At 46.2% G+C, this 24,106-nt stretch overlaps 2 protein-coding genes across 2 annotated transcripts; both read right to left on the bottom strand.

The window, feature by feature from the left end:
- Positions 1-1,255: 1,255 nt before the first annotated feature.
- On the bottom strand, positions 1,256-2,684 carry LOC135819138 (neurosecretory protein VGF-like). Its single transcript, XM_065332292.1, has 2 exons — positions 1,714-2,684; positions 1,256-1,677 (listed from the first exon to the last, which is right to left on the bottom strand). The coding sequence occupies exon 1, from the start codon at positions 2,503-2,505 to the stop codon at positions 1,738-1,740; it is 768 nt and encodes a 255-aa protein (XP_065188364.1). The 5' UTR covers positions 2,506-2,684; the 3' UTR covers positions 1,256-1,677; positions 1,714-1,737.
- A 16,241-nt stretch (positions 2,685-18,925) lies between these two features.
- On the bottom strand, positions 18,926-23,255 carry LOC135819059 (uncharacterized). Its single transcript, XM_065332208.1, has 3 exons — positions 21,996-23,255; positions 20,881-20,888; positions 18,926-19,232 (listed from the first exon to the last, which is right to left on the bottom strand). The coding sequence occupies exons 1-3, from the start codon at positions 23,253-23,255 to the stop codon at positions 18,926-18,928; spliced, it is 1,575 nt and encodes a 524-aa protein (XP_065188280.1).
- Positions 23,256-24,106: the final 851 nt, after the last annotated feature.

Raw genomic sequence — 24,106 nt, 5'->3', positions numbered from 1 at the left:
TGCGCCTCTTGACCTGTACATGTACAGAGTCAGTGAAACCTGTACGCCTTATCCAGGGTCATTTCACTGGAACATAGCATTCCTTGGTGCTGGTTTCAGTGGTCGTCTAGGGCAGGTGGTCGCCTTATCCCAGTGGTCGTCTAGGGCAGGTGGTCGCCTTATCCGAGTGGTCGCCTTGACAGTTTTTACTGTATGTACATTAGATAAATCTTACACCCAGTCTGTATTCCATCTGCACTACTTGTTTGTTTGTTTGTATTTATTTTGATTCGCAAATTCAAACGGGCATAGAACCCAATAACACGAAAGCGAATATGAAAATTATAATGAGAATGAGAATTAAAATGCTTAGATCTTCAGCGTAGAGTCAGCGGTACATCAGAGGGAGATCGGGTACAACAGAAAGAGAACAGAACAAACAGAAGATTTCGCTTGTCTTCAGGATCTACAGGGCACAGGTATAAAGGATTACCTTCATATTCCTAAATGACATACGTCACCGTCAGTCAGACCTTTCCCTGCAAATGAGGGGCTATCTGTTAGTCCACGTAGCTACCATAATCTTGAGAGCGGATTTTGTTCGGCAAGAATGTACGAGTGCAATGTATATTCGCTTGCAATTTTTCCACACTTGCGCAAGACCCAGCTGCTCGGTAAGGCTCATGTCCGTATTTTTCTCAGTTATACCAGCAGTGGGTTGTACACTTTATTTACAGTAGTGGAAATCAAAACAGGGCATAATGCCTAATAGCAATGGACTGTCGTTTTCCTTTGGCTCCTATTTTATGGTTTCACACGACTGGCTTTGGCATTACTGGTAAACCCGTTTCTATCACCTAGTAGAAAGTGTGGTTCGTACCCAAACCAACCGTTGCATATACATGTACATTGCACACAATCTGTGTCTGTACATGCACATGCAGCTCTAGGGTTTGGGCTACATGGTAGCAATACGACACACTTAACACATTGCAGTATTTTGCCACGATACACAGGTTTCAGGGTGATCAAATCAATTGCAAGACTGACGCGTCCCTTGGCCAACCAAAAACATCCAGGCAGATGAATGAGTGCATGCAGGCAGTGCACGATGCAAGCTGCACCCTTGCCGCTCAGGACATCCATCGACTTGAAATCTTCGATTCCACTCGCCGTGGACCGTTCACTATACTGGTCCTTTGTTGCAGGTGGGGAAACCCACGCATTAATAATTTATCCAATGGAACATCAGACAGTACCATAAGAAGAGCAGTACTGACTGATAAGAACGATCCACCACAGCAATGCTGAACACACAGCGGTTACCAAAGGCTTTTGCAACACTAATAATTTTACAAAAATAGTAATTGCTACTTTGAAGTATTTTAAATTGGAAAACAACGTGTTGAGTGTACGCTAGAAAAGACAGGAGAGCGTATAGTGGGTGCGTAGTGACTGTGATAGCTGAATGCACAGTACCAGGACATTTCCCCTTGTGGACGAAAACGCTGCCCTACTACTGTGAATTGTCCAGGAACAAAAAATAGATTCTTGTAAAAAGATCTCCTTAAACGAATGGACATGTACGCGCAAAAATCTATGGTTGGCTGTCCCTTTCCCATCTCCATTCATATGTGAATCTGTGGGCATTTATCTTTTGGAAAGTGGTAGTTACCAAATCCAGGATTTGGTCCCAGCCTCTCGGACCAGTCTACCAGTCTACCTTATTCTAGCCTCTCGGACCAGTCTACCTGCGTCTTACCAACGACGACGGCGACGGCGACGTCTCCGTCTGCGACGTCGACTGCTGTAGCTATTCCTGGGTGGAGGATTACGGGGATCATAGGAAAAGCCCCGGGTACCGCCATCTCGTCCGAGTCGGATTCTGCTGTTGTGACTTCGTGCTTGGCGACTCGGTGATCCAGTTGCCAAGGGTGGTATACCGCGTGGATGCTCCGGACGTGGGGCTACTGACCTGGGCTTGGGCTTGGGAGGGCTTGTGCGACGTCTGCGTCTGCGCCTCCAGAAGAAGAAGTTCGCCTCACGATTGTTCAGAGCCTGATCAACTGTCGCTGAGTCCCGATCTGTTTCTCTTAGCTCACTAGCAGCACCATCATCGTCATCGTCCTCATCATCACTAGCATCGCCAGTGCCCTCATTTTCTTCGTTCGCATTCTCCTCACTTAGGATAGACACAATTCGATCTACTCGCTCGGCGTCTTCGTCAGACTCCTCCGCATCAACATCAGTAGACTCGGTTTCCTCGCTTAGTTCATTCTCACCGCCACGACTATGTTGTGCGTCACCCTCATCGTCATCAAGTTCAGTAATTTCCTGTGCGTCTTCATCGTTTAGTCCACGTTGGCTTGCTCGGATCTCCTGTTCATTTCCGTCAATAGCGAAGGCCAGCAACTCTGCGTACTCCTGCGCGTTCAGGCCATCGTCTGCGGCCTCGTCATCCTCATTCACCGACACAGCCAGCGTACCTCCCAGAAGGAGGAGCGCGGCGAGAAGGGATAGCCTCATCCTCCAATCCCCTAATACCGTACGTCTCAGATATCACCGTGCTGAGACGATCATTGCGACGAGGCCCTTGCCAGTGGCCTGAAAAGAAAAAAATTGCTGCTACTGAGGGGATAGTGAAAGAAGCGCACAGCAGTGGGGCTTCACAACATGAGCATGTACGTGTACATAGGCGATGCAGTGGAATGGAGTAGTGTGCTGTGGAGCGTGCAGTACTGACTATTGCAATGGGACCGATTATCCTTGGAGAAACCAATCGATTTACATGATTATGAAGGTAGGCTTTCCCGCCCTAAACTAACATACACACGCCGCAGTACGTCATCGAACGCGGCCCGGGACGCCAACTACATGTACTTGTCTAAAGGTACCATCAGGTACAGCACATGTACCAGTATCATGTGCAGTACTTGGAGCTATGCCCTTATTTAGTATTTGAAACTTGGAACAATGCTAGACGTATGCGGTAGACTGTACTGGAGTGTTCAAGGCCCGGCTTGTGCCAAACATTGCGAAATGAGCGAAGATCGTGTCTGGCCACTGACACGCACAGCGCTTGCCTGCTCTGGCGGTTTAGTCGCGTGATTCTATACATCATTGACAGATGCTCTGTTCTTCGTCATGCGTGTGCGAAGATCTGCATTGTGAGCCTGAACTAAAAAATGATTGCTGCCATGAGATATCATGGTCTAGATAATTATGACTCGGCCCCGGCTGCCAAAATACCATTAATGTTTGAATTGCGAACAATGAAGGTTTGATTAGCCGTAAGTTCAAGTTTCACGAAACCTAACCAGAGCCAATGTAGTGTGCGTGGTCTAAGGCAAGGAGGCAACTACCCACAGTCAGTCAACGAACATTTCAGAACTTACTCCGGCACGGCCTGGAGGTTATCTTATTATCAAATATTCCTAAAGTGAACTTGCTCTCAATCAACCCAACTGTTCTCCAGCAAGGCCTCTACTCAATCAACCACGTATGAGATACAAACTAGAGAACTTATACAGAATCTAACAAGGCCGTTGGCAAGGGGGCCAGCTAGGAAGCTTCAGCTGGGGTCTATTGCGGGAAACAAGCAGCAGGCAGCAAAACAGCTACAGAGAGTATGTGATAGTGTAGCAAGCAATCTGGAAATGCCATTGATTAATCGCAGCACGCCTCAGTGCTACAAAGGAAGCATTGGAGCATGAAACTGATATCGCAGTGAAGATAAGTCCATACAACTGCACAAGGACCTCTTGCAAATGAGGCATAGCGGCACAAGTATTGTATTTTGGAAACAATGAAGACTACTGATAATTAGTGTTGGTCTAGCTACTCTCCAGTGTGTAGTGGCGCCATGCAAGGATCATGGAAGAACAATCGTAAATGTAGGAAGTACTGTATGCTTCTAAACAATAAGAGTCATGCAAAATACATGTACTACTAGTCATGTGTAAACTGTAAAGCAGGGATACTACACCAATAATTGAACTTGGATTCCACAATGTACATGATCAACACTCCCTTAGAGGCTTAGTACTGACCTCCATAAATTGTTTGCTATAGTTTATATTTATTGCAACATCTCAAAACTCGGCCAATATTAAAACTATACCTACTGAAGTATGTAAAAGAGAAAGGTTCCAGGCTGTCCAAGAGAGTGCTCAGTAACGAGAGGCAGAGGCAGAGTTAGCTCGGAGTAAAAACACTTTTTTGTCCTCTTATTGTTTTCAAGTGCTAGTTCGGAGGCGGTGAAAATAGTTTCGCAATCTATACCTTCGCATCCAAACTGAAGACGCGAATACGCACAGTAGCCATTGGCGGACTATGCTCGGCCAATCGTCAAATTATGCTTTTGATTATGCCACAATTATGCCAACAAATATGCTGAATTATGCTCGGTTCCAATATGACTGTATTCACGCTGTACATAGAGGTTTGAGAAACCACGCAGACACACACGGCCATGCCCTAAGCATAATTTTTGTCTAAACCGAAAGATTAGCCAACCTTACACGTTGGAATCCGTATATTATGCCGGAGCATAATGTTTTGACGAAATCCCAAGATTATGCCAAATATTATGCCGGCATAATCTGCCAAGGGCTATGACAAGGAGTCGTAACTGGGTATTAAAAAAAACATCTGCAGGCTTTCTGACAAAGCTACAATGTAGTATTAAAAAATAAAAACATCTGGAGGCTTTCTGAGAAAGCTGTATTAAGCCCCTAAGCATAATATTTCTCTAAACCGAAAGATTTTGCCGACCTTACACGTTGGAATCCGTATATTATGCCGGAGCTTAATTTTTTGGCGAAATCCCTAGATTATGCCAAATATTATGCCGGCATAATCCACCAAGGGCTAACGCACAGTCAAGAAGATACCTTCTTTTATCTATTAAACGTTTTCTTTCCCTTCTCTTCAGGATAGTACAGTTAGTATTCTTTTAATCAACGATGACGTCACGCCAATAAGGATGAAGTGCGGTAGAACTGGTACTAGCCAGAAACAGCTAGATGGATATTAACCGGGAGGTACAGGGTCTGATTGTTTTATTAAATGTTATAGGTTTGGGCATGGCAGGGAGGGCCTTATTTATTGGTTAGTGCATGGCAGGAAAGGGCCTTATGGCTTGTTAGTTCCCGACAGGCTGGCCTGAGGGCGGTAGGCCCGAGGGCTAACCTGAGGGGCACAAACAAGCCATGAGGCCCTCCCTGCCGTACACTAACTAACGAGGTTACATGCATTATCTCACTTGCATTTTGCTTGTGTACCCTTATATTGGGTAGTTGTGTGGTTTGTGTGCAGAGAGAATTATATCAAAAAGTATTCTTTCTAGACCAAAGAGTGGTATATTTGATAACATTTAATAACGATAGAAATTTTTACGATACTTCTCCAGACGTTTCGTTGTTCTGAACAACATCGTCAGTCTTTATCCACTGACGATGTTGTTCAGAACAACGAAACGTCTGGAGAAGTATCGTAAAAATTTCTATCGTTATTAAATGTTATCAAATATACCACTCTTTGGTCTAGAAAGAATACTTTTTGATATTACAATGAGAGTGAATAATCAACGGCTTGTCCACCAACTCTTAGAGAGAATTATTATGATTTATAATATTTAAAAAGCTTACGTGGAGATAAAAATGTAATCAACGCAATAAATAGAGTAAGCTGCGCACTCAGTACAAACACCATTAGCAAAACTTGTTTTCATGTAAATAGAACAAGTTTAGGAACAAGCTTCGTTATTTACATGAAAACAAGTTTTGCTAATGGTGTTTTTACTCATTTACTGAGTGCGCAGCTTACTCTATTTATTGCGTTGATTACATTTATAATATTATTATTATTATTTGAGTCACCTCCACCATTACACTGCGCTCTTTAGCCGCGTTATGACCTCATATATGCCCGTTTTGTGTGTGGAAACCCCTATATAATAGCAGTTTGGTCTATATTTTTAATCATTCAACATCTACCTTCACTGATGAGCTACCGTATTTTCCGGGGTATAAGCCGCACTTTTTTTGCTAAAAATTGGACCAAAATCGGTAAAAAATGGTATTTAGCTCCATAACCATAATGCATTTGTAGAAAGGCCATTTGTCAATGAGTGTGAAAAATCTTGGTTTGTGGGTGCGGCTTATACTCCGAATACCAACTTTTAGTCAATATTTTGCCTCCAAAAGGGGGTGCGGCTTATACCCCGGTGCGGCTTATATCCCGGTGCGGCTTATACCCCGGTGCGGCTTATACCCCGGAAAATACGGTATGTATCAGCGAAACAGCTGTCTGAAGGAGTTTATCAATATCGTCCACGGAAGTGTCCTCGCAATGGTGATGGTTGTGTGCAGGAGGGTCTAGTCGGGTAAAGAGCGCAGTGTAGTGGTGGAGGTGACTCAACATTTTCTTCCATGGCCGAGAGCTCTGTCGCACCCTGTAATAAATAACTGTATTAACTGGTTTGAGGGAATGAGACAAACGGGAAAAGTCTTTAAAAAAAATATTGACTGTCACCACCAGGACTCGAACCAGGGACCCTCGCTTGAAGTCAGCGATGCTCTAACCACTGAGCTATGGTGTAGTCGTCATCCCAGCAGAGACCCTTCAACATTTTCTTCAGACTTCGTAACTCACACATATTATATTATTATTATTATTATTTTATAATAGCAATAAAGAGAACAAATTCTGCAGTCATCGCCACACTACAACGAAGTCATGAAAGTTTACCAGAATTAATTTTCTTGTCACATTCATCAGTGGAAAGTCGTGACTAAAGAGTAACCATGCTGAACAATGATTAAATATACATTCAATGATGTGTTACGAGAACAAAATACAGTGCCAAAGTAGAATGAGGGAAGGTGAGACAATAGAAGTGAAGTGAGAGCTAAGTGCAACGGCGGGTGAGAAACTAATAATTATAACGCTAAAACTGTGTAGTGAGACAAACAATCATGCTGTGCACCTACGAAAACAATTTAAACGCAACTACATGTTTCTTTTGCTTACAAAGATCAGGCTTATGCAAACGAATACAAACAGCTTCAAGTACTTTCAACTGAATAGCATACCGTGCACGACAAAGAACAGAAAAACTAAAATCATCATACACCTGCAGACACTTATGGTGAGACAACAATTGAAGAAAAACGGCAGACTTCTTACGATCACAATCACCATCTGATTCCTCGTCTCCAACAACCGCAACCTCATCCTCCGTCTCATCTCCCAACTCATCGTCAGTGTCATCCTCCGTGTCATTCTCCTCATCAACACCGATCGGTCCCAGGCTCGCTTCATGTTGTTTAACCTCTGTTCGTTGACTCCTCCTTTGATCTTGATGGTAAATTGTTACCATTGTTGTTGTTGTTGTTGAATCTTGTGTTCCCAGTGTCCTCGCCGGTGCTTGATCTCCAGTACTGTAATAATTCATTGAATAATTAGCCGTTGATCGTCTAGGTCTTTGAATGTTGATTGTGTTACTTTCTTTGTTGAATTCCGTTCCCTTCAGCCTTCTTTCTCGTTGTTCACGTTCAGTGCTTGCCTCATCCATATATGCACGTGCCACCGACACCACAGACTCAGCCCCAGCACCGCCGATGATAGATGTAGGTGGCGGTTCTGGGGGAGGCAACGGCAAAGACGGCGATGAGGGCATTACCTCATCACAGCGTCCACTTTGGTCTTGAGCTGAATGTTGTTGTGGTGTGTTATCTTGTGTTGTTATGGTGCATTGTGTTGTGGTGACAATATGCCCATTACCCGACTCCAAGGCTCTCGATACGTGTAATGTAGGCACTATTGCCGATGACGGAAATTGTGCTAACGATGGCTGTGGCCGAGGGTTCTTCAGTGGCCTGCCGCGTTTGGGTCGCAGTGCCCGTGCCGAGCCAGTCAACATATGCAGTGGGACGTGCTGCTTGATACGTGCGTTCAGATGTTGAAGAGTCCTACCAACGTACCGACTACCGCATTGTCGGCACTCAAATTGGTATACCAATTTAGATGCAAGTTGGGTTGGTAGGACATCCTTCCTCACCGCGAACGCACGTACAGTTGTGAAAACGGGTACAACATGTACCGCGTAGTAAGTTTGTTGTACAATTTTCCGTACCACGCGACTCATGGATAATGAGAGGTTACCTTTCCAGGGGAGAGAAAGATACGTGGGACATTTGTCCGGGCCAAAACATTTTTCCTTTTCCCGCAGCCTTTCGCTCATGAGTTCCTTCAATAGATCGTCGGGGTACCCGTTCTTTAGAAAAACGGACTTAAGGAAGTCCAGTTCCTCAGCTAGTTTGGAAGAGGAGCAAATACGCTCTGCTCGATCCACCAAGTTACGCACCAAATTCACCTTGTATTGGTACGAACAATACGAGTCAAACATTATATACTGGCCGGTGAATGTAGGCTTTCTGTACACAGATGTTACGGTACCCTGACTAGACTTTTCCACAAGGACGTCTAGAAAGGAAAGTTTGTTCGCTTGTTCGTGTTCACACGTAAAACGTATGGAAGGATGTAGGTCATTTAGAATACCAAGAAAGATTTGGCTATCTTCAAGAGAATCAAACCAGGTGAAGGAATCATCAACAAAGCGAACGTACAATGCTGGCAACAGCTGTTCTGCAATCAGTGACTCGCAGTAACCAACGAACACATTCGCTAAAACTGGACCCAATGGAGAGCCCATGGCTACCCCATCAACCTGCCTGTACATAATGTCACCGAAGGAAAACTCCACACCAGTCGTCACGAGCAACATCAGTTCCCGGAACGCCGTCTCCGATATCCATGGCGTGTCAACTTCATCATTTCGGTACAACACATCTAGGCAAATATTGATAGTCTCTTCTAACGGGACGTTCGTGAACAGACTCACAACATCAAACGAGCACATATGCGCGGAGGCCGGAACCGGGTGGGAGAGAAGGATGTCAATGAATTCGAAGGTGTCTTTAACTGTATGTTTTCAATAGAACGTTTGCACGATGTCAAGCCAACCACACAGCCATTTAGAGATATTATATTGCGGTGATGCAACCATGGATAATATGGGGCGCAACGGACAGTTCGGTTTATGTATTTTTGGTAGCCCATAGAGACGTGGCCGGACAGAACCAATGGGCCGCATTTTGAAGAACTCTTCCTCCGATATCTGATTACTTTCTTTAAGTCTCTTGAGAAAACTATTCAACTTTTTCTCTACTCGAACTGTGTTGTCATGAGTAGATACCGGACCGAGTTGGACAAACTTACTCGTGTCCTCAAGGATGACCGCCATTTTCGTATTGTACTCTTGTGTGCTGATAATAACTGTAGCTCACTGTTAGTTTCTGTTAGTTAACTGTTAGTTTCTCACCCGCCGTTGCACTTAGCTCTCACTTCACTTCTATTGTCTCACCTTCCCTCATTCTACTTTGGCACTGTATTTTGTTCTCGTAACACATCATTGAATGTATATTAAATCATTGTTCAGCATGGTTACTCTTTAGTCACGACTTTCCACTGATGAATGTGACAAGAAAATTAATTCTGGTAAACTTTCATGATTTCGTTGTAGTGTGGCGATGACTGCAGAATTTGTTCTCTTTATTGCTATTATAAAATTGTTGTCTCCACGTCGATTATTTGCATTATTATTATTATTATTATTATTATTATTATTATTATTATTTGTAAGAAAAGGGTTTGCTCCCCACACCGGAGCTCGCGCTATTCCGCCGACTTTACGGAATAGCGCGAGCTCCGGTGTGGGGAGCAAACCCTTTTCTTACAAATCATCGCCGAGGTCGCAACCACTACTTCGTATTATTATTATTATTATTATTATTATTATTATTATTAAGTAGTGGTTGCGACTTCGGCGATGATTTGTAAGAAGGGTTTGCTCCCCACACCGGAGCTCGCGCTATTCTGCCGACTTTACTTGACACTTGACTGACTCACGACTGCCATCCAGAGCACACGAGAAGTCCATCCAACCGTGAGTCGTGAGTCAGTCAAGTGTCAAGTAAAGTCGGCGGAATAGCGCGAGCTCCGGTGTGGGGAGCAAACCTTTATTATTATTATTATTATTATTATTATTATTATGAAAATGACTAACAGGCAATATGCCTATCGACTCTCGATGGGTTCATTTCATTGAAAGAACAGCACTACTAGTCTACTACTAGCATGTACAAAGACAAGTAGGGCTTGATGAGGAGAGAAACGGGGAAAATCAACTGTAAGGTGTCTAGGCCTTGACAGATTATGCAAGCATAATTTTTCGCATAATACCTACAAAAATCGAATAGTCACATAATTCGAGGCAAATTGCATACGAATCGCATAAAATTGGAATAATCCGCCTGTTCGCATCAAATTCCATACAGTTGTACATGTTCTACAAGTACAAGTACAAGTAGATGCACCAGGAAGTCGGAGGTTTACGACTACCTTGATAACATGTCCAGTCCATTACAATCAGTGACGGTCGTAGCTACATGTAGGTCGGACGGTGCGTTGACCCCGTTGAACTTGACGCAGACGCGGGGTCACACAGTGTTTTTTTTGCAGCTCATGACTGCCGCGGCCTGACGCATTTGTCTACGTCACAAAATCACCAGGGAAACTCAATGACGACACGGATTCCCACGGAAACCGGCATTTTGCTTATTCTACAAAAAAATTCGAAGAGAATTGGTGAGCACGCATGCTCATTCCCTGGGCACTGCAAATTCACAACTCATTTCATTTTTTAAAGCAATGAAAAATATCAATTGTGCACTCATAACCATGTATAAACAATTAAAATGAAACAATTCCAGAACGTTTTCGTGTGACTATCATCAGTGGAACATCGTCACATAATAAGAATCACTAAAACAACCAGTTATATAGCTAGAATATGAAAAGAAGCGTGAGAATGCAGCACAGCTAGCGGTTATGCATAACGCGTGTAGTGTGAACCTTTGCAGTGTATCTGAGAATGGTAGCAGTAGATGAATGTGGCAGCTGTGAGTGCGTGTGGACAAAACTGGTGAGTGCGTATTATTTAAAAAGTGTGAGTGCTACAACATTTTCTTTTTGCTTGCATAGAACAGGGTCACGTGTGCGAATATATACAGCTTCCAACACCTGCAACTGCTAAAAGAAACGTGCGCAACAAATAACACTAAACCAGGAATCATCAAACAACTTACGACAATCCGGACTGGACACCAAATGCTTGTAGATGGCAGACTTGCTCTTGTCGATGTCGAACTCCTCCTCGTCAGTATCACTCTCATCCTCCACTTCCTGTTCCTGCTCACCCTTGCTTTCCTCCTGACCATCCTGTTCATCCCCATCATCATCCTCCATCTCCATTTCCTCATGCCATCGCTTCTTTCTCCTTGACGCGTTCACTGCTGCGCCCGTACTTTCACCTGCCGCTACTGGTTCCGCCTTCTCGATTTTTCTCAGTCGTGTCTCCGCTAGTCTCTGGCTTCTCCTCAGATTCGTTTTTCCTCCATTTTCGTTTCGTTCTCCTGGTGATCTTTCCGTTACCGCCGTCGGGTTTGTTAACGAACGATCGTCCGGCGGTCTCCCATGCCGTGGTGTTGTCGTCAAGAGTGATACCAGATTCCTGTGTTGCGCTCCTGTTGATTCCGGTGTTGTATCCGTTCCTGGTTGTGTTGTAATACTGACAGGCGAAGTAGTAGGTAACGGGTGTTTTCGTGGCCTCCCGCGCTTTGGCCTGCTTGCCCTGGCCGCTTTTGACAACAAGGACATTTCATTTTACAGAATCATTTTCAACGTTTTGGCAAATTGCCATCATCAGGATGCAATAATGAAGTGGAAGTCTGCCAAGGAGCAGTTATATACACTAATTTGGTGTTCTTAGGTGTTGATGATATTTCTATGACTGCACATGTTACCTCAGTGCTAGAAATATGACATGTCTAAAACTAGTGAAAGATCACAAGTTTTCACTGACTCATATGCTGGGTGTTGGTAATAAGTTAGCACAGCGCAGATGTCACCTGATAACTTGAGAAATATCTGAACAGGTTTCTCGCAAGCAATACACGAATGTGACAATGTCTGTGTTTTCCAGAAAATACTGTCACCCAGGAAGCCAGTGTGGTGTTACTGTTTTAGAGTCCAGTGCTGGATGGTCATTACTCTAAAACAGTCACACCACACTGGCTAGAGAAAGAGAGAGAGAGAGAGAGAGAGATAGAGAGAGAGAGAGAGAGAGAGAGAGCGAGCGAGCGAGCGAGAGACAGACAGACAGACAGAGAGAGAGAGAGAGAAAGAGAGAGAGAGAGAGAGAGAGAGAGAGAGAGAGAGAGACAGAGAGAGAGACAGAGAGACAGAGAGAGGTAGACAGAGCCTCGATATACACAAGAGAAGGAGAGGAGGGGAAATTAAAAGAGAATTCCAGCAATCATTGACAAGAAAGATAAAAAGAAACCTGAGAGGGCTTGACAACCCAGGAGCCCTATCCGTGCTTTCGTTTGTTTTACCTACAAAGTACATGTAGATAATCGCCTAATGCTGTAGATTGCAAACTGTTTCGCCATCATTGCATCACTGGTACAGCTACGAGCTTTATTTTAATGCCGAGCTACCAGCCATGGTGCAAATAAGGCACCACCGACATTTCAATTAAGATAGCTCGTCGATATAGCACCAGAGTGCTCGAACTACGAAAAGCAGCGGGCAATGCCTAATCATATGTGTTATTCGAATTGATAAAAACGTCTTTGCCATACCAAAATGGGTTGTGTTTAGTTTAAAAAAAAAGCAATTTAACTCGGATACTGAGCCATGTAAAATAGAGGAAAAACACACTGGAACGAGTTAGGAAGCAACATCCACCCCACTGTAACTAGATACTAAGTATTTCATACTGGAACCCAAATGGTCTAGACTAAAGTACAGTTCCACACTTCGATGCAATTCATGTGTGCTGCCGTCTATCCCCACCATGCACGCCTACGCCGAGTGGAGTGCCACCGCCGACAGCTGGACCGGCGACGGCTGGACCGGCGACGACGGGACACATACTTGTATCGTCGCCTCCGTCCGCCGCCTGGTTTGTTGCCTACACCAATACGGTGTGCGCCCCCTCCGTACACTGGTCCTGGATTCGGCTTGCCGCGTAGGTTGCGCACGCGAATAGCATTAACGGTGCGCAATGGTACCCATCGAATGGACCCAGGTTTGGGTTTGATCCAGAACCCGTCAATATCTGATGCTTCACCTTGATCGCCATCTTCATCCTGGTCACTATCTTCCCTTATCCGAAGTTCAGTCGAATCCCCAGTCTTCTCTCCAAAGTCTGCATGATCGTTGTGGTCATCGCTGAGCCCTGCAAGGGTATCCTCCTCGGCTGCCACACTCAGTATCTGGTCGTCATCATCTTCAACACTAACATCCATGTCATCGTCGGATGTGTGTGATAACGTCTTGTCCTCCACATCATACTCATCAGCACTTTCCAGGACATTACGTAGATGCTCGGCATACTCCGCGTCCGTCAGTTCGCCTTTGCAAATCTCCACAACCAGCAACTGCGTGCAGAATATCACCTGCAGCAGTGCTAGGCTACCTGGGAGCCTCATACCAGTGTCTTGCGCGCCTGTTCGGTTAGAATCAGTGTGGACCGGTGCAATAAAGAGGCAACAACCAACAAAAGGAAACAGCCGTTGAGATAGTGAGGGCTTGCAAAACACTAGCCGTAACTCAGTGCCCAACCAATGGTGGACCTATGCCCAGAGTCGTCCCCGACAGTCAAAGCCGAGCCATTAGCAAGAGTAAAAATAATTTCCAGGCATTGAATGGGTGTCCGACTACATTGTGGATCAATCTTCGAATTAATCGCTTCCGCGCTAAATTGAGTTTTCGAAAATCCCCATGGCTACCCATGCAATTTTAACTATAAATCTTCTGTAAAAGTTCAGCTCATAATTATTATGCTTTCGGGGCTAGACTTTTGGAACATTCTTACACGTCTGTGGAAGACCGCCCTCTAGTCTAGGAATAGGACCGCGTGAGTCGTGTCGAACACTGGCAGGCGATCTTGGATGAAAATTGCATACCCAGAATGGTCTCTAGCGATTGTGGCACGTGCTTTACCGCACCACCAAACAATGATAGTGTGATGTGTCATGCTCGTGTGACCATCCGTGGAACCGAAGTGAACGCAAGTGCATTGGACCATGCATACACATTGAAGTACTTAATAAAGATAAAATTTGTATTGCAATGATACTGCCAAACTAAAAGCGTATTGCAGTATGTACATGTACTTGTATGGAACGCGGCCCGGGACGCCAAAATTAATACTTGTCCAAAGGTACCAGTATCATGTGCAGTACTTGGAGCTATGCCCTTATTGCGTATTTGGAACTTGGAACAATGCTGGACGTATGCGGTAGACTGTGCTGGAGTCTTCAAGGCCCGTCTTGTGCCAAACATTGCTAAATGAGCGAAGATTGTGTCTGGCCACTGACACGTAAACGGTACAGGGCTTGCCTGCTCTGGCAGTTTGGTCGCGTGATGCCATACATCATTGACAGATGCTCTATTCTTCGTCATGCTTGTGCGAACATGGTCTAGATAGGACTCGGCCTCGACTAGCTCGGCCCCCGCTGCCAAACTACAACTAATGTTTGCACTGGTTTGAGGGAAAGACGCAAGCGGGAAAAGTCTGAAGAAAAAATTGACTGTGACCACCAGGACTCGAACCAGGGATCCTCGCTTGTAGCCAGCTATGCTCTAACCACTGACCTATGGTGTAGTCGTCATCATTCCATCAGGGACGGTTCAACATTTTCTTCAGACTGCGTAACTCACACTTCCTGTGAATCCACACAGGCGGGTGGCAGCCCTCACTGTAACCCACACACCTCACGTACAAACTAGCACGCCGGGGGGGGGGGGGGGGGGGGGGGTGGCACGTCATACAATATGCACTGGTTTGAAGGAAAAACGCCAACGGGAAAAGTCTGAAGAAAAAATTGAATGTCATCACCAGCACTCGAATCAGGGACCCTCTCTTGTAGCCAGCGATGCTCTAACCACTGAGCCATGGTGTAGTCGTCATCTCAGCAGAGACCGTTCAACAATTTCTTCAGACTTCGTAACTCACACTTCCTGTGAATCCACACAGGCGGGTGGGACGCAGCCCTCGATGCAACATAAATATTTTAATGGTTGAATTGCACACAATGAGGGTTTGTTTAGCAGTTACTTCAAGTTTTACGCAACCTATCCAGAGCCAAAAATTGAACTTGGATTCTACAATATTCATTATCACCACTCCTGAACAGAAAACAAAAATTTAATAACAGAGGGTCATCAGAAAGGAAGCCAGGGTAAGTCTTATGCAGATTGCGCACAGGTTGGACGGCACATGCTTGCTGTCATTGTGGGGTGAATAACTCGCGAAGCAGGGATCTGTTATGGTTGTGAAGGCAGCAGTAGAAGAGAGCAAGCAATGTATAAACGATATTAGAGAGGAGGACCGTAGAGAGGAGGACCGTAGAGAGGAGGACCGTAGAGAGGAGGACCGTTGCCTTTTCAACAGCACGTTGCACTACTCTGTAGCTACTTTGAAGAATATCAAAATGGAACGGAAAATGGAATCCTTGGCGGCCTAGTGACAACATACCTCTACATAGCTGCCGTCATCCTTACTTTAACTGGCTGAATCTAGCGTCCCCGAATGCGCCTGAGAACGTGGAAGACGCGTCCGTACCTGCGGCGTCGCCTAGGTGCGCTGGATCGTCTTCGGCCTTGAAAAAGCCAATACTTCACTGGGCGTTTCCTTTTACGGGATCGCATCCTGTTAGAATATGACTCCTCACCTTGGTGGATATCTTCCTCCTCGTCGTGCCCATCGCGAGTAATCAGAAGTTCGGTCTCATCTTCCTTCTTCTCACCAAAGTCCGCATCGTGGTCATCTTCGGTCAGTCTCCTACGGGCCGCCTCAACAATTGCTGCGCTTAGTGCTTGAAAACCGTCGTCTTCAACACTATCATCCATATTATCGTCGGATGTGTGTGATAATATCTTGTCCTCCACATCATACTCATCAGCACTTTCCAGGACATTGCGTAGATGCTCGGCATACTCCGCGTCCGTCAGCTCGCCATTGCAAATCTCCACCAGCAGCAATTGCGTGCAGAATATCACCTGCAGCAGTGCCACGACAACTCCTAATCTCATCCTCTTTGATATGACTAAGTTTGAAGTTCTGGTGCAAGAGTGCAGAAGCCTACAACGAGCAACCTCAGAGATTGTTCCTACTGGCATACAAGCGCATACTACAAATCATTTTTAACCAGTTTCAGAACAAATAATCGAATTGCGTCCGCAAATGTTCCCAGCTCAACGAACAGGAAATCGGAGCCCTTTGGCACTTATTGCTTACACTAAGTTACAGCCCTAGAACGCACGTTTGACTACATCCTCAATCGACCATCATCATTTTCGGATCTAGTCGAGGAGCACCGTCTGGCGTCAAACACTAGGAGAAGACATGTCAGCGGTGTTGGAAATAGCACATTCAGGAGGCTGTGAGACAAGTGCTTGCTCGCACCGCTGACAAGCTGCTGTAAAGTATCATTGGCATGCGGCCGCAGTGGAACAGAACGGAACACAAGTCTTCAGAAATGACGGGTAACATCACTATAAATGTTGTAAATTGCTAAGAGCGAAAGCGGCATTACGCAGCTTAGCTGTGTAAGCAGTAAATGTTCAATCTGCCAGCTAAAGCTGTCATATGCCAACTAGCAATTCTTATGAAGATACAAAACACTAACATGAGTACATCTTCACAAGAAACACAGGTCGCACCTTCCTTGAACCTGCCATATACAAGTAGGAACTCCAAGTCGGTCTGTACTCCTCAGCTTGGGGAGCGCTCTCAAAGGACAGATACATCTATGCGTTTTTCAGCGCGTGCCGAACTGTGTCTATCCATCGCAATGGCAGTAGTCTAGGCGGCATTTTCACATCTTGATGGCTAGCTTCACCCAGTGCTTGGAATTAGGCGACTTCTGGACGATCACACACTATGTGTCAATACTAGATGAGAATTGTTCGGTTTTTGTGTACAGGTTGTATCATGGGTGATCCGTTTTGAGGAGGAGATGTTTAGTAACTCGAGTACTAGTAGCTTCCTCAGCTGCCATTTGTCCGGTTTGTCCCTGAGCAGTTTGGACAGAGTGTCCAATTTGAGTATGGTTTCGGTATCATGGAAGCAATCTCGACAGGCGAGAGAAGCCTTTGGGAATTGCATAAAGAACAAAATTACATTAATTTACAAACACACAGTGAAACATCTGCCTAAATCACAGACTTCCCCTACACGTTTCAGAAGGTTTTTCGTACCATAAAACAAATTGGGCGGCAAACTGCGACAGCGTGTGTGGGCAGTAGAGATGAAGCTACTTATTAACCATAATATTATGAAACTATGAGCAATTCTGGAGGTACAGTACGTATATTTGGTAGATCATACCAAGGTCTTCCAGTCCAGTCTTGTACCACACAATGCTAAGACAAGACGAAGATTTTGCCCGGTCACTTGCACGTCCAGGACCATAGTTTGCTTACGCTAGCAGTTTCGTGACGTGATGGGATGCATGGTTGACATGCTTGGCATGCGGTATGCTTCCGTGAACATTTGTGGATTTGAGCTACATTGTATAAATGCTGTCGATTCCTGGTCTAGATAGGACTCGGCATTGGACGCCAAAATAACATTCTAAATTTAGATTCAACCATATTCGAGATGTGCACTTGAATGACGATACAGGACTTCCGTCGTAGAGATTTTGTTTAGAGAATATGCATCCCACTGGACGCGGTGGCACACTGAGCGATTACCTACATGTACATGTACATGTAAGCCCCCAGGATCGACTAAATATACCTCAGAACTGTACACTACAATTGGATGAATTTAGCATTAATATGGAATCGCAAAGGCCTTAAATCAATGGCCTGTATACGGATGCAGGAGATTTGAACTTTCTGAATGGTCGGAAAGTACTTCAGGGTGCTGCGGCTTGAATCGCTGTGGCTTGAATCGCTGTGGCTTGAATCGCTGTGGCTTGAATCGCTGTGGCTTGAATCGAGGTGGCTTGAATCGAGGTGGCTTGAATCGCTGTGGCTTGAATCGCTGTGGCTTGAATCGCTGTGGCTTGAATCGCTGTCAGAATTGACTGTGGGTTACCTGCACCCTTAGGACTGAAATGTTCAGAGAACAAGTATCTCCCCAAGACCCACGACGTCACCTCAGGGCCCGGTCCCACATGCAGTGCCGGATCCGCTGGTGCGACAAGGTTTGCGGGAGTGGTGTCGCACCTCTCCTGCGACAAAATGCTCGCGTGGTCTCACATGCTCACGCGTGCACGGCGAACGAAGCGAGCGCGCCTCTCTGACTTCCAAAACATTCAGTGCAGCTCTCCTGCAACTCAAGCATGCTTTCACTTCGAAGTACGCGTGCACGTACTGATGGTGTACAGTCTACTCTAGTCAGTACTGTGTCTGTGGACAGAACTGTTTCGTCCTTTGTGGACACATCAACGCAGCACTGATGTACTGTTGATGTAGATACTAGGTGTTGGACAGGTCGTTGTTTTTGTTGAGTATCAAGCATTATCGCACCCCACGTGAGTGTCTCCATGGTTTGAGCCAATCAGCGGCCTTACTGAGCGTGCAATATTCCCCAGTACACCGCCAGCCAATGTGGATGCACTGCAGTGCGATATTGCACCCCGGCGAGTGAGCGTGCAAATAACCTATATTTGCACGCTCACTTCGAAGTGAGCGTGCAAATATAGGTTATTTGCACGCTCACTTCGAAGCGAGCGTGCAAATATAGGTTATTTGCACGCTCGCTTCGAAGTGAGCGTGCAGATATAGGTTATTTGCACGCTCACTCGCCGGGGTGCAATATCGCACTGCAGTGCATCCACATTGTCATCATCTGGTCATTGGCTGGCGGCGTACTGGGGAATATTGCGAGTCGCTCCGCCAAGCAGTCGCTGCTGACTTGCTGCAGCACACCAAATAATAATTGGTCGAGGACGCTGTCGCGGAAGCGAATGTGGACCCGGCTTGCGTCCGCAAAGTCAACTTCACAAGCTCCGTGAGAGTCGAGACAGCAGACGCCCAAGTATTGGAGAAGACTGTCGAAAGCCGATTTGAGAAACTGTCCGACGCCGCCATCGACAGCCTCGTTTCTGAGCAGAAAAACAAAAACACAGAGCAGGCAACTGACAAATGGCTCCGCTTATTCGACGAGTATTGTAAAGACACAGGACGTCGCTGTGACCTGAGTACGGTTACGGCAAGCGACCTAGCTTACATTCTGCGACAGGCATACGTCGAATTCCGTCCGAAGAAAGCTGGAGTGAAGTTCTACTCTGCATCAAGCTTGCTCGGTTTCCGTTCCGCAATACATCGCAAGCTAGTCGAGTTGAAGCGGCTCATGAACGTCCACAGTGACCCAGCGTTCAAGGACGCAAACATTGCATTGAAGGCTTTCCTCCTGAAGCCAAAGAAAGCGGGGAGAAGTCAAAGCGGTGGAGCAGAAACACCCCATCAACGACGACGACATGAGCAAGCTGTCCCGCTACTTCCATGATCTCCCGTGTATACAGCAGCTGCTCGAAAGAAGTGTTCCTCTAAAAATGAACGCGACTGGTTGTGCTGTGTTGTATGACTGTGAAATGATAGCAGGGTTGCATGAAGCATGCTAGGGTTGCACCAGACCGTGTCAAGTCACACACACAAGTGTGTGGTGACAGGGGTGCGATAAATGTATTACTGCACTCGGACGCGTGCAATACCGGCGTCGATATCTGCACTTACGGCTTCGCCGTTCGTGCAGATATCGGCCGGTATTGCACTGGTCCTTGTGCAGTAATACATACTTAGCTACATGTCGTGGGTTCGGTATTGTTGACTTTGAGTCTTTGTTCTGTATACTATACTAGTAATCTGAAAGAATGGATTTTCCGTTGGGTAGAGGTCGATTGGCGAGACGTTGTCGACAGGCAATGGAGACCGCAGCGACATTTTGTTGCTGAATTCTAGTACGAACTTGTTGAGCAGCACGTCGACGATAACCAATGATAACTGCTACAGATACTGGTGATAGTGGTACATGTATCGCTCTTGCTTGACCTACATCACAGTGGTCCGACTGCGTGGTTTTACATGATGGCCATGCTTGGCTGCTCACAGGTCCGGGATTTGGTCTTTGGCCGACGCCGCAGCCGTCGGTTTCAGCTTCTCGACAATCCACCTATCGCTCCGTATCTCTCTTCACCTTGGCCAAACGAGTCTTGACTTCAACATACATGTACAATTGTAGCCGTAGCTGCTCTGACTAAAGTCAAACTGTCCACTTCATGATCGAAAATAAAATCGAACAACACAAATCGCCCACTATGTCGGAGTGTCGCAGGAGCGGAACTTCCGCAGGAGAGTATACGCTCCAAAAATTTTGGAGTAGCGGATTTGAACTTTCCGCCACGGCGGAAGTTCCGCTACTCGCAGTTTCCATGGTGATACACGCTGTTGCGACACCGCTGCAGCGGATCCGCAACTCTCAAGTGCATGTGGGACCGGGCCCTCAATAACCCTGCCTCTACAGCCTCCTGCCTACACCAACCACACACCTTGCTCACAACTTCCGGCCCACACCAATCGCACACGTTGCTCACAACCTCCTGCCCATGCCAGCCACATACTCCGCGCTAAGAGTACACTGCTAGCCCTGGCTCTGCCACTAACGCACTAACGCCTAAAACAACCACACATTCTGTACACAGCCTCTTGCCTACACCACGCACGCTTCGAATGAACAATCATAATACTGCTAGCCCTGAAACCTATACAGCACACAGCACACAGCACACAGCACACAGAGTCCACACAGCACACAGCACACAGCACACAGAGTCCACACAGCGCTTAACGCTTACCAAGTCATCAACCCATGCATCACCATCATCAGAATAAAGAATAATACTAATAACACCAGCACCACAAATTCCACAAATATCTCTCCTGGCATACCCCGATGAATACGTAAGCATGAACGTCAGAGTAGCGACACATTGGCCTTGTCTGCCCTTGTTGTTCTGTGTCATGATTGTGTTACAATAGGAAGAGGATAGATCTGATGTTACATGGGTATCCACTATCCATGCTTCACATATTATTATTATTATTATTATTATTATTATTATTATTATTATTATTATTATTATTATTATTATTATTATTATTATGGAGTTGGCTTTATTTCACTCACGTTGTCATGACATGAGGTAAGAACCCCATCACCGGGCCAAAAGAGACCAAGGGTAATGAGAGAAAAAAATAGATAAATGGCCAACGCAATGGAGACCGGAGCAAAAAGGATTGTAAAAACCAAAGCAAAAATATTGAAAGCCGACGCAGAAACTGAGAGACGGACAGAAATAAGCAGAACGATGGAGGAGGCCAGGACATATTCGAATAAAAAAAGAGTAATCACAAAAATGGACTACCAGTACAGGAATAGACCTGTAGAAATAGAGGAAGAGATGAATGCCAGACATACTCAAATGGCAAGAGAAAAATCAGGCTGTGAGGACCGTCATACTGCACATTCATGGATGTCAAAGCAAATGCAGTATTGGAGGTTTATACGGACTAGCTCTACCCGTAACATGAGGAGCCTAATGCCGAATGCCAAGAACCGACTTGATGATGTTCAGCGTGCCCAGGATAGCACATTGCTGAGCCCTTTCAATGCGCAGAGTGCCTGCCAATGCCAACACAAAGTGTGAGAGGGACACACCAGTCAGTCCACCAAGCGCCCCAACAACCAGGGGCACAACGCGGACATCATCCACATGCCAGATGCGCCGCAGCTCTTGGCAAAGGGGAGCGTACTTTGTTATTTTTTCGGCGATTTTTGTGGGCACATTCTGGTCCAATGGAACACTAACATCCATCAGCAGCACCTGTGTGCTGGACCGCAACACCAGGTCTGGACGGTTGTGGCGCACTTGCGTATCCGTTGGGATATTGAACTCCCACAGGAGCTTCATGTCAAGATTTTCCGTGACAGGCACAAGATGATGCTTCAGCGGGTTGCTTCCCGGCCGACCCAGACCATGCCGCTTGCATAGTGCCCAATGCACCAACTTGACGAGCGTGTCATGCCGTTCGATATACAGTGTTTTGGCTAGAGCTGGGCAACAGGCCACAATGTGATCAACTGTTTCTCCGCGAGTGCCGCAAACTCGACAAATGTCCACAACGTCTCCCCGTCCAATGACCGTGACCTGATAGTGCCTGGTCGCAATGGTCTGATCCTGTACAGCCAGCAAGAGTCCCTCTGTCGCAGGCCTGATCGTTGGCGATTTCAGCCAGCGAAAACTCAAGCCCAGGTCCAAGCCAGCATCAGAAGCTCGTCTCCAGAACTGGCCATGGAGAGGCTTACCTTGGATAACGGCCAGGCACCGGAGAGCAACGGCCTTCTTGACAATTACTTTTGTGGCAGTCTCCAAGTCGGGTAGGTCAAGTTCACCCAGAAGTTTGGAGGCTTGACGTGTAACTGATTTTGACGGTGCCACATCATTGTCGTGATGGCGCTTAACAGCAGCCAACAGTGGCACGTCTGGGTGGGCTTGTAGGTACCGCGCCACCCGGACACGGGTTCTATCCAGGAGATCCCGGAATGATAGAATTCCTCGACCACCCATGTCACGAGGCAGGTGGACCCTGGCGGCAGAGTCCTTGGGGTGGCGGGCGTGTGCTTTAAACAGTGCTTGGCGGGTCTGTCGGTCGAGTTCCTCTATCTCTGCCTTTGTCCACTCAACGATGCACAGAGAGTAGAGGATGACTGGAATGGCAAAGGTGTTGATGGCTTTGACCAAGTTCCTGGCGTTCAATTGAGACGAGCATATCAATTGAAGGCGGCGGCCGAACTCAGACTTTGCTGTGGTCTTCAATTCGGTGGCGTGAAAATGTGCTGATTCTGGGACACCAAGGTACCTGTAGGACTCCTCCGCCTGCAGCTTAGCAATAGCGTGACCCTGGAGTGTCCGGAGAGCAGACTGCTGATCGCTCTGGGCTCTCCCCCGTTTCAAAGTGAGCCAGCTAGACTTTGACGGGTTGAAATGCATACCAATGCAGTCGCCCATTGACTCCACAACATTGGTCATGGAGAGCAGATTATTGTCGTTTCGGGCGAAGAGCTTCATGTCGTCCATGTACCACAGGTGCGATACAGGGCACACCTGGGCCGGTGGGCCACAGCGGTAGCCAAGACCCGTCCTGGTCAACTCGCCACTGATCGGATTTAGAGACAGGCAAAATAATAATTATTATTATTATTATTATTATTATTTTTATTATTTATTCACAATCACGTGGCACTAGCCAATGAAATGGTGATGTGGGCGATAGCCAGCCATGGCGGTAATACATAGGCACTGATACCCCATTCAGCTCTGCACCTCTGCACAGTATACAGTAAAACCTGGTGTAAGCGACCTCTGGGTTTAGCGACCACCTGCTCTTAACGACCGTTTTTTCCGTGTACGGACAGTTCTACATAGAAACTGTGGGACCTGGTTCTAAGACCACCTGGCTTTAACGACCGCTTTTGCTTGATCCGTGGGGTGGTCGCTTAAACCAGGTTTTGCTGTACTTCGAAGTAATTATTTAGAAGGTACTTCGAAGTACATCTACTTCTCATACCCAGGGTACCCAGTCACCACTACACATCTGCAAAACACCAGATCCTGGTGCGATCTGTGTCATTCTCTCGGCCGAATCATTGGGCATATTGTAAGGATTTATCACCGCTCTGCCCCCTATCTCCCCCAAACATCTTTTGCTTCAATATACTTCTACATAATTATCACGATTTGAAAACCAGAAAACAGCAGGAAAGATTAGAAAACGAAATGCAAATTCATTGCCAGGGAGATCACAGCAATGAAAGCTGTTGAGAGTGAATTGAATTGAATGACTGGTCGCGTGTATCTAAAATCAGAATCCTGATCTCAAAGCTAGAACGATTTGGCCATTGAAAGAGGCTTAGATGATG

This window comes from Sycon ciliatum, chromosome 6 (assembly GCF_964019385.1).
Source record: "Sycon ciliatum chromosome 6, ocSycCili1.1, whole genome shotgun sequence".
Lineage (NCBI taxonomy): Eukaryota > Metazoa > Porifera > Calcarea > Leucosolenida > Sycettidae > Sycon > Sycon ciliatum.
Note: the sequence above shows the minus strand (reverse complement) of the source record. Positions and strands in the feature narration are given on the sequence as shown.

What these genes read in the sequence shown, in the direction of transcription:
- LOC135819138 (XM_065332292.1), bottom strand. Translation starts at nt 2,505, where the DNA reads ATGAGGCTATCCCTTCTCGCCGCGCTCCTCCTTCTGGGAGGTACGCTG.
- LOC135819059 (XM_065332208.1), bottom strand. Translation starts at nt 23,255, where the DNA reads ATGAAGCTCTTCGCCCGAAACGACAATAATCTGCTCTCCATGACCAAT.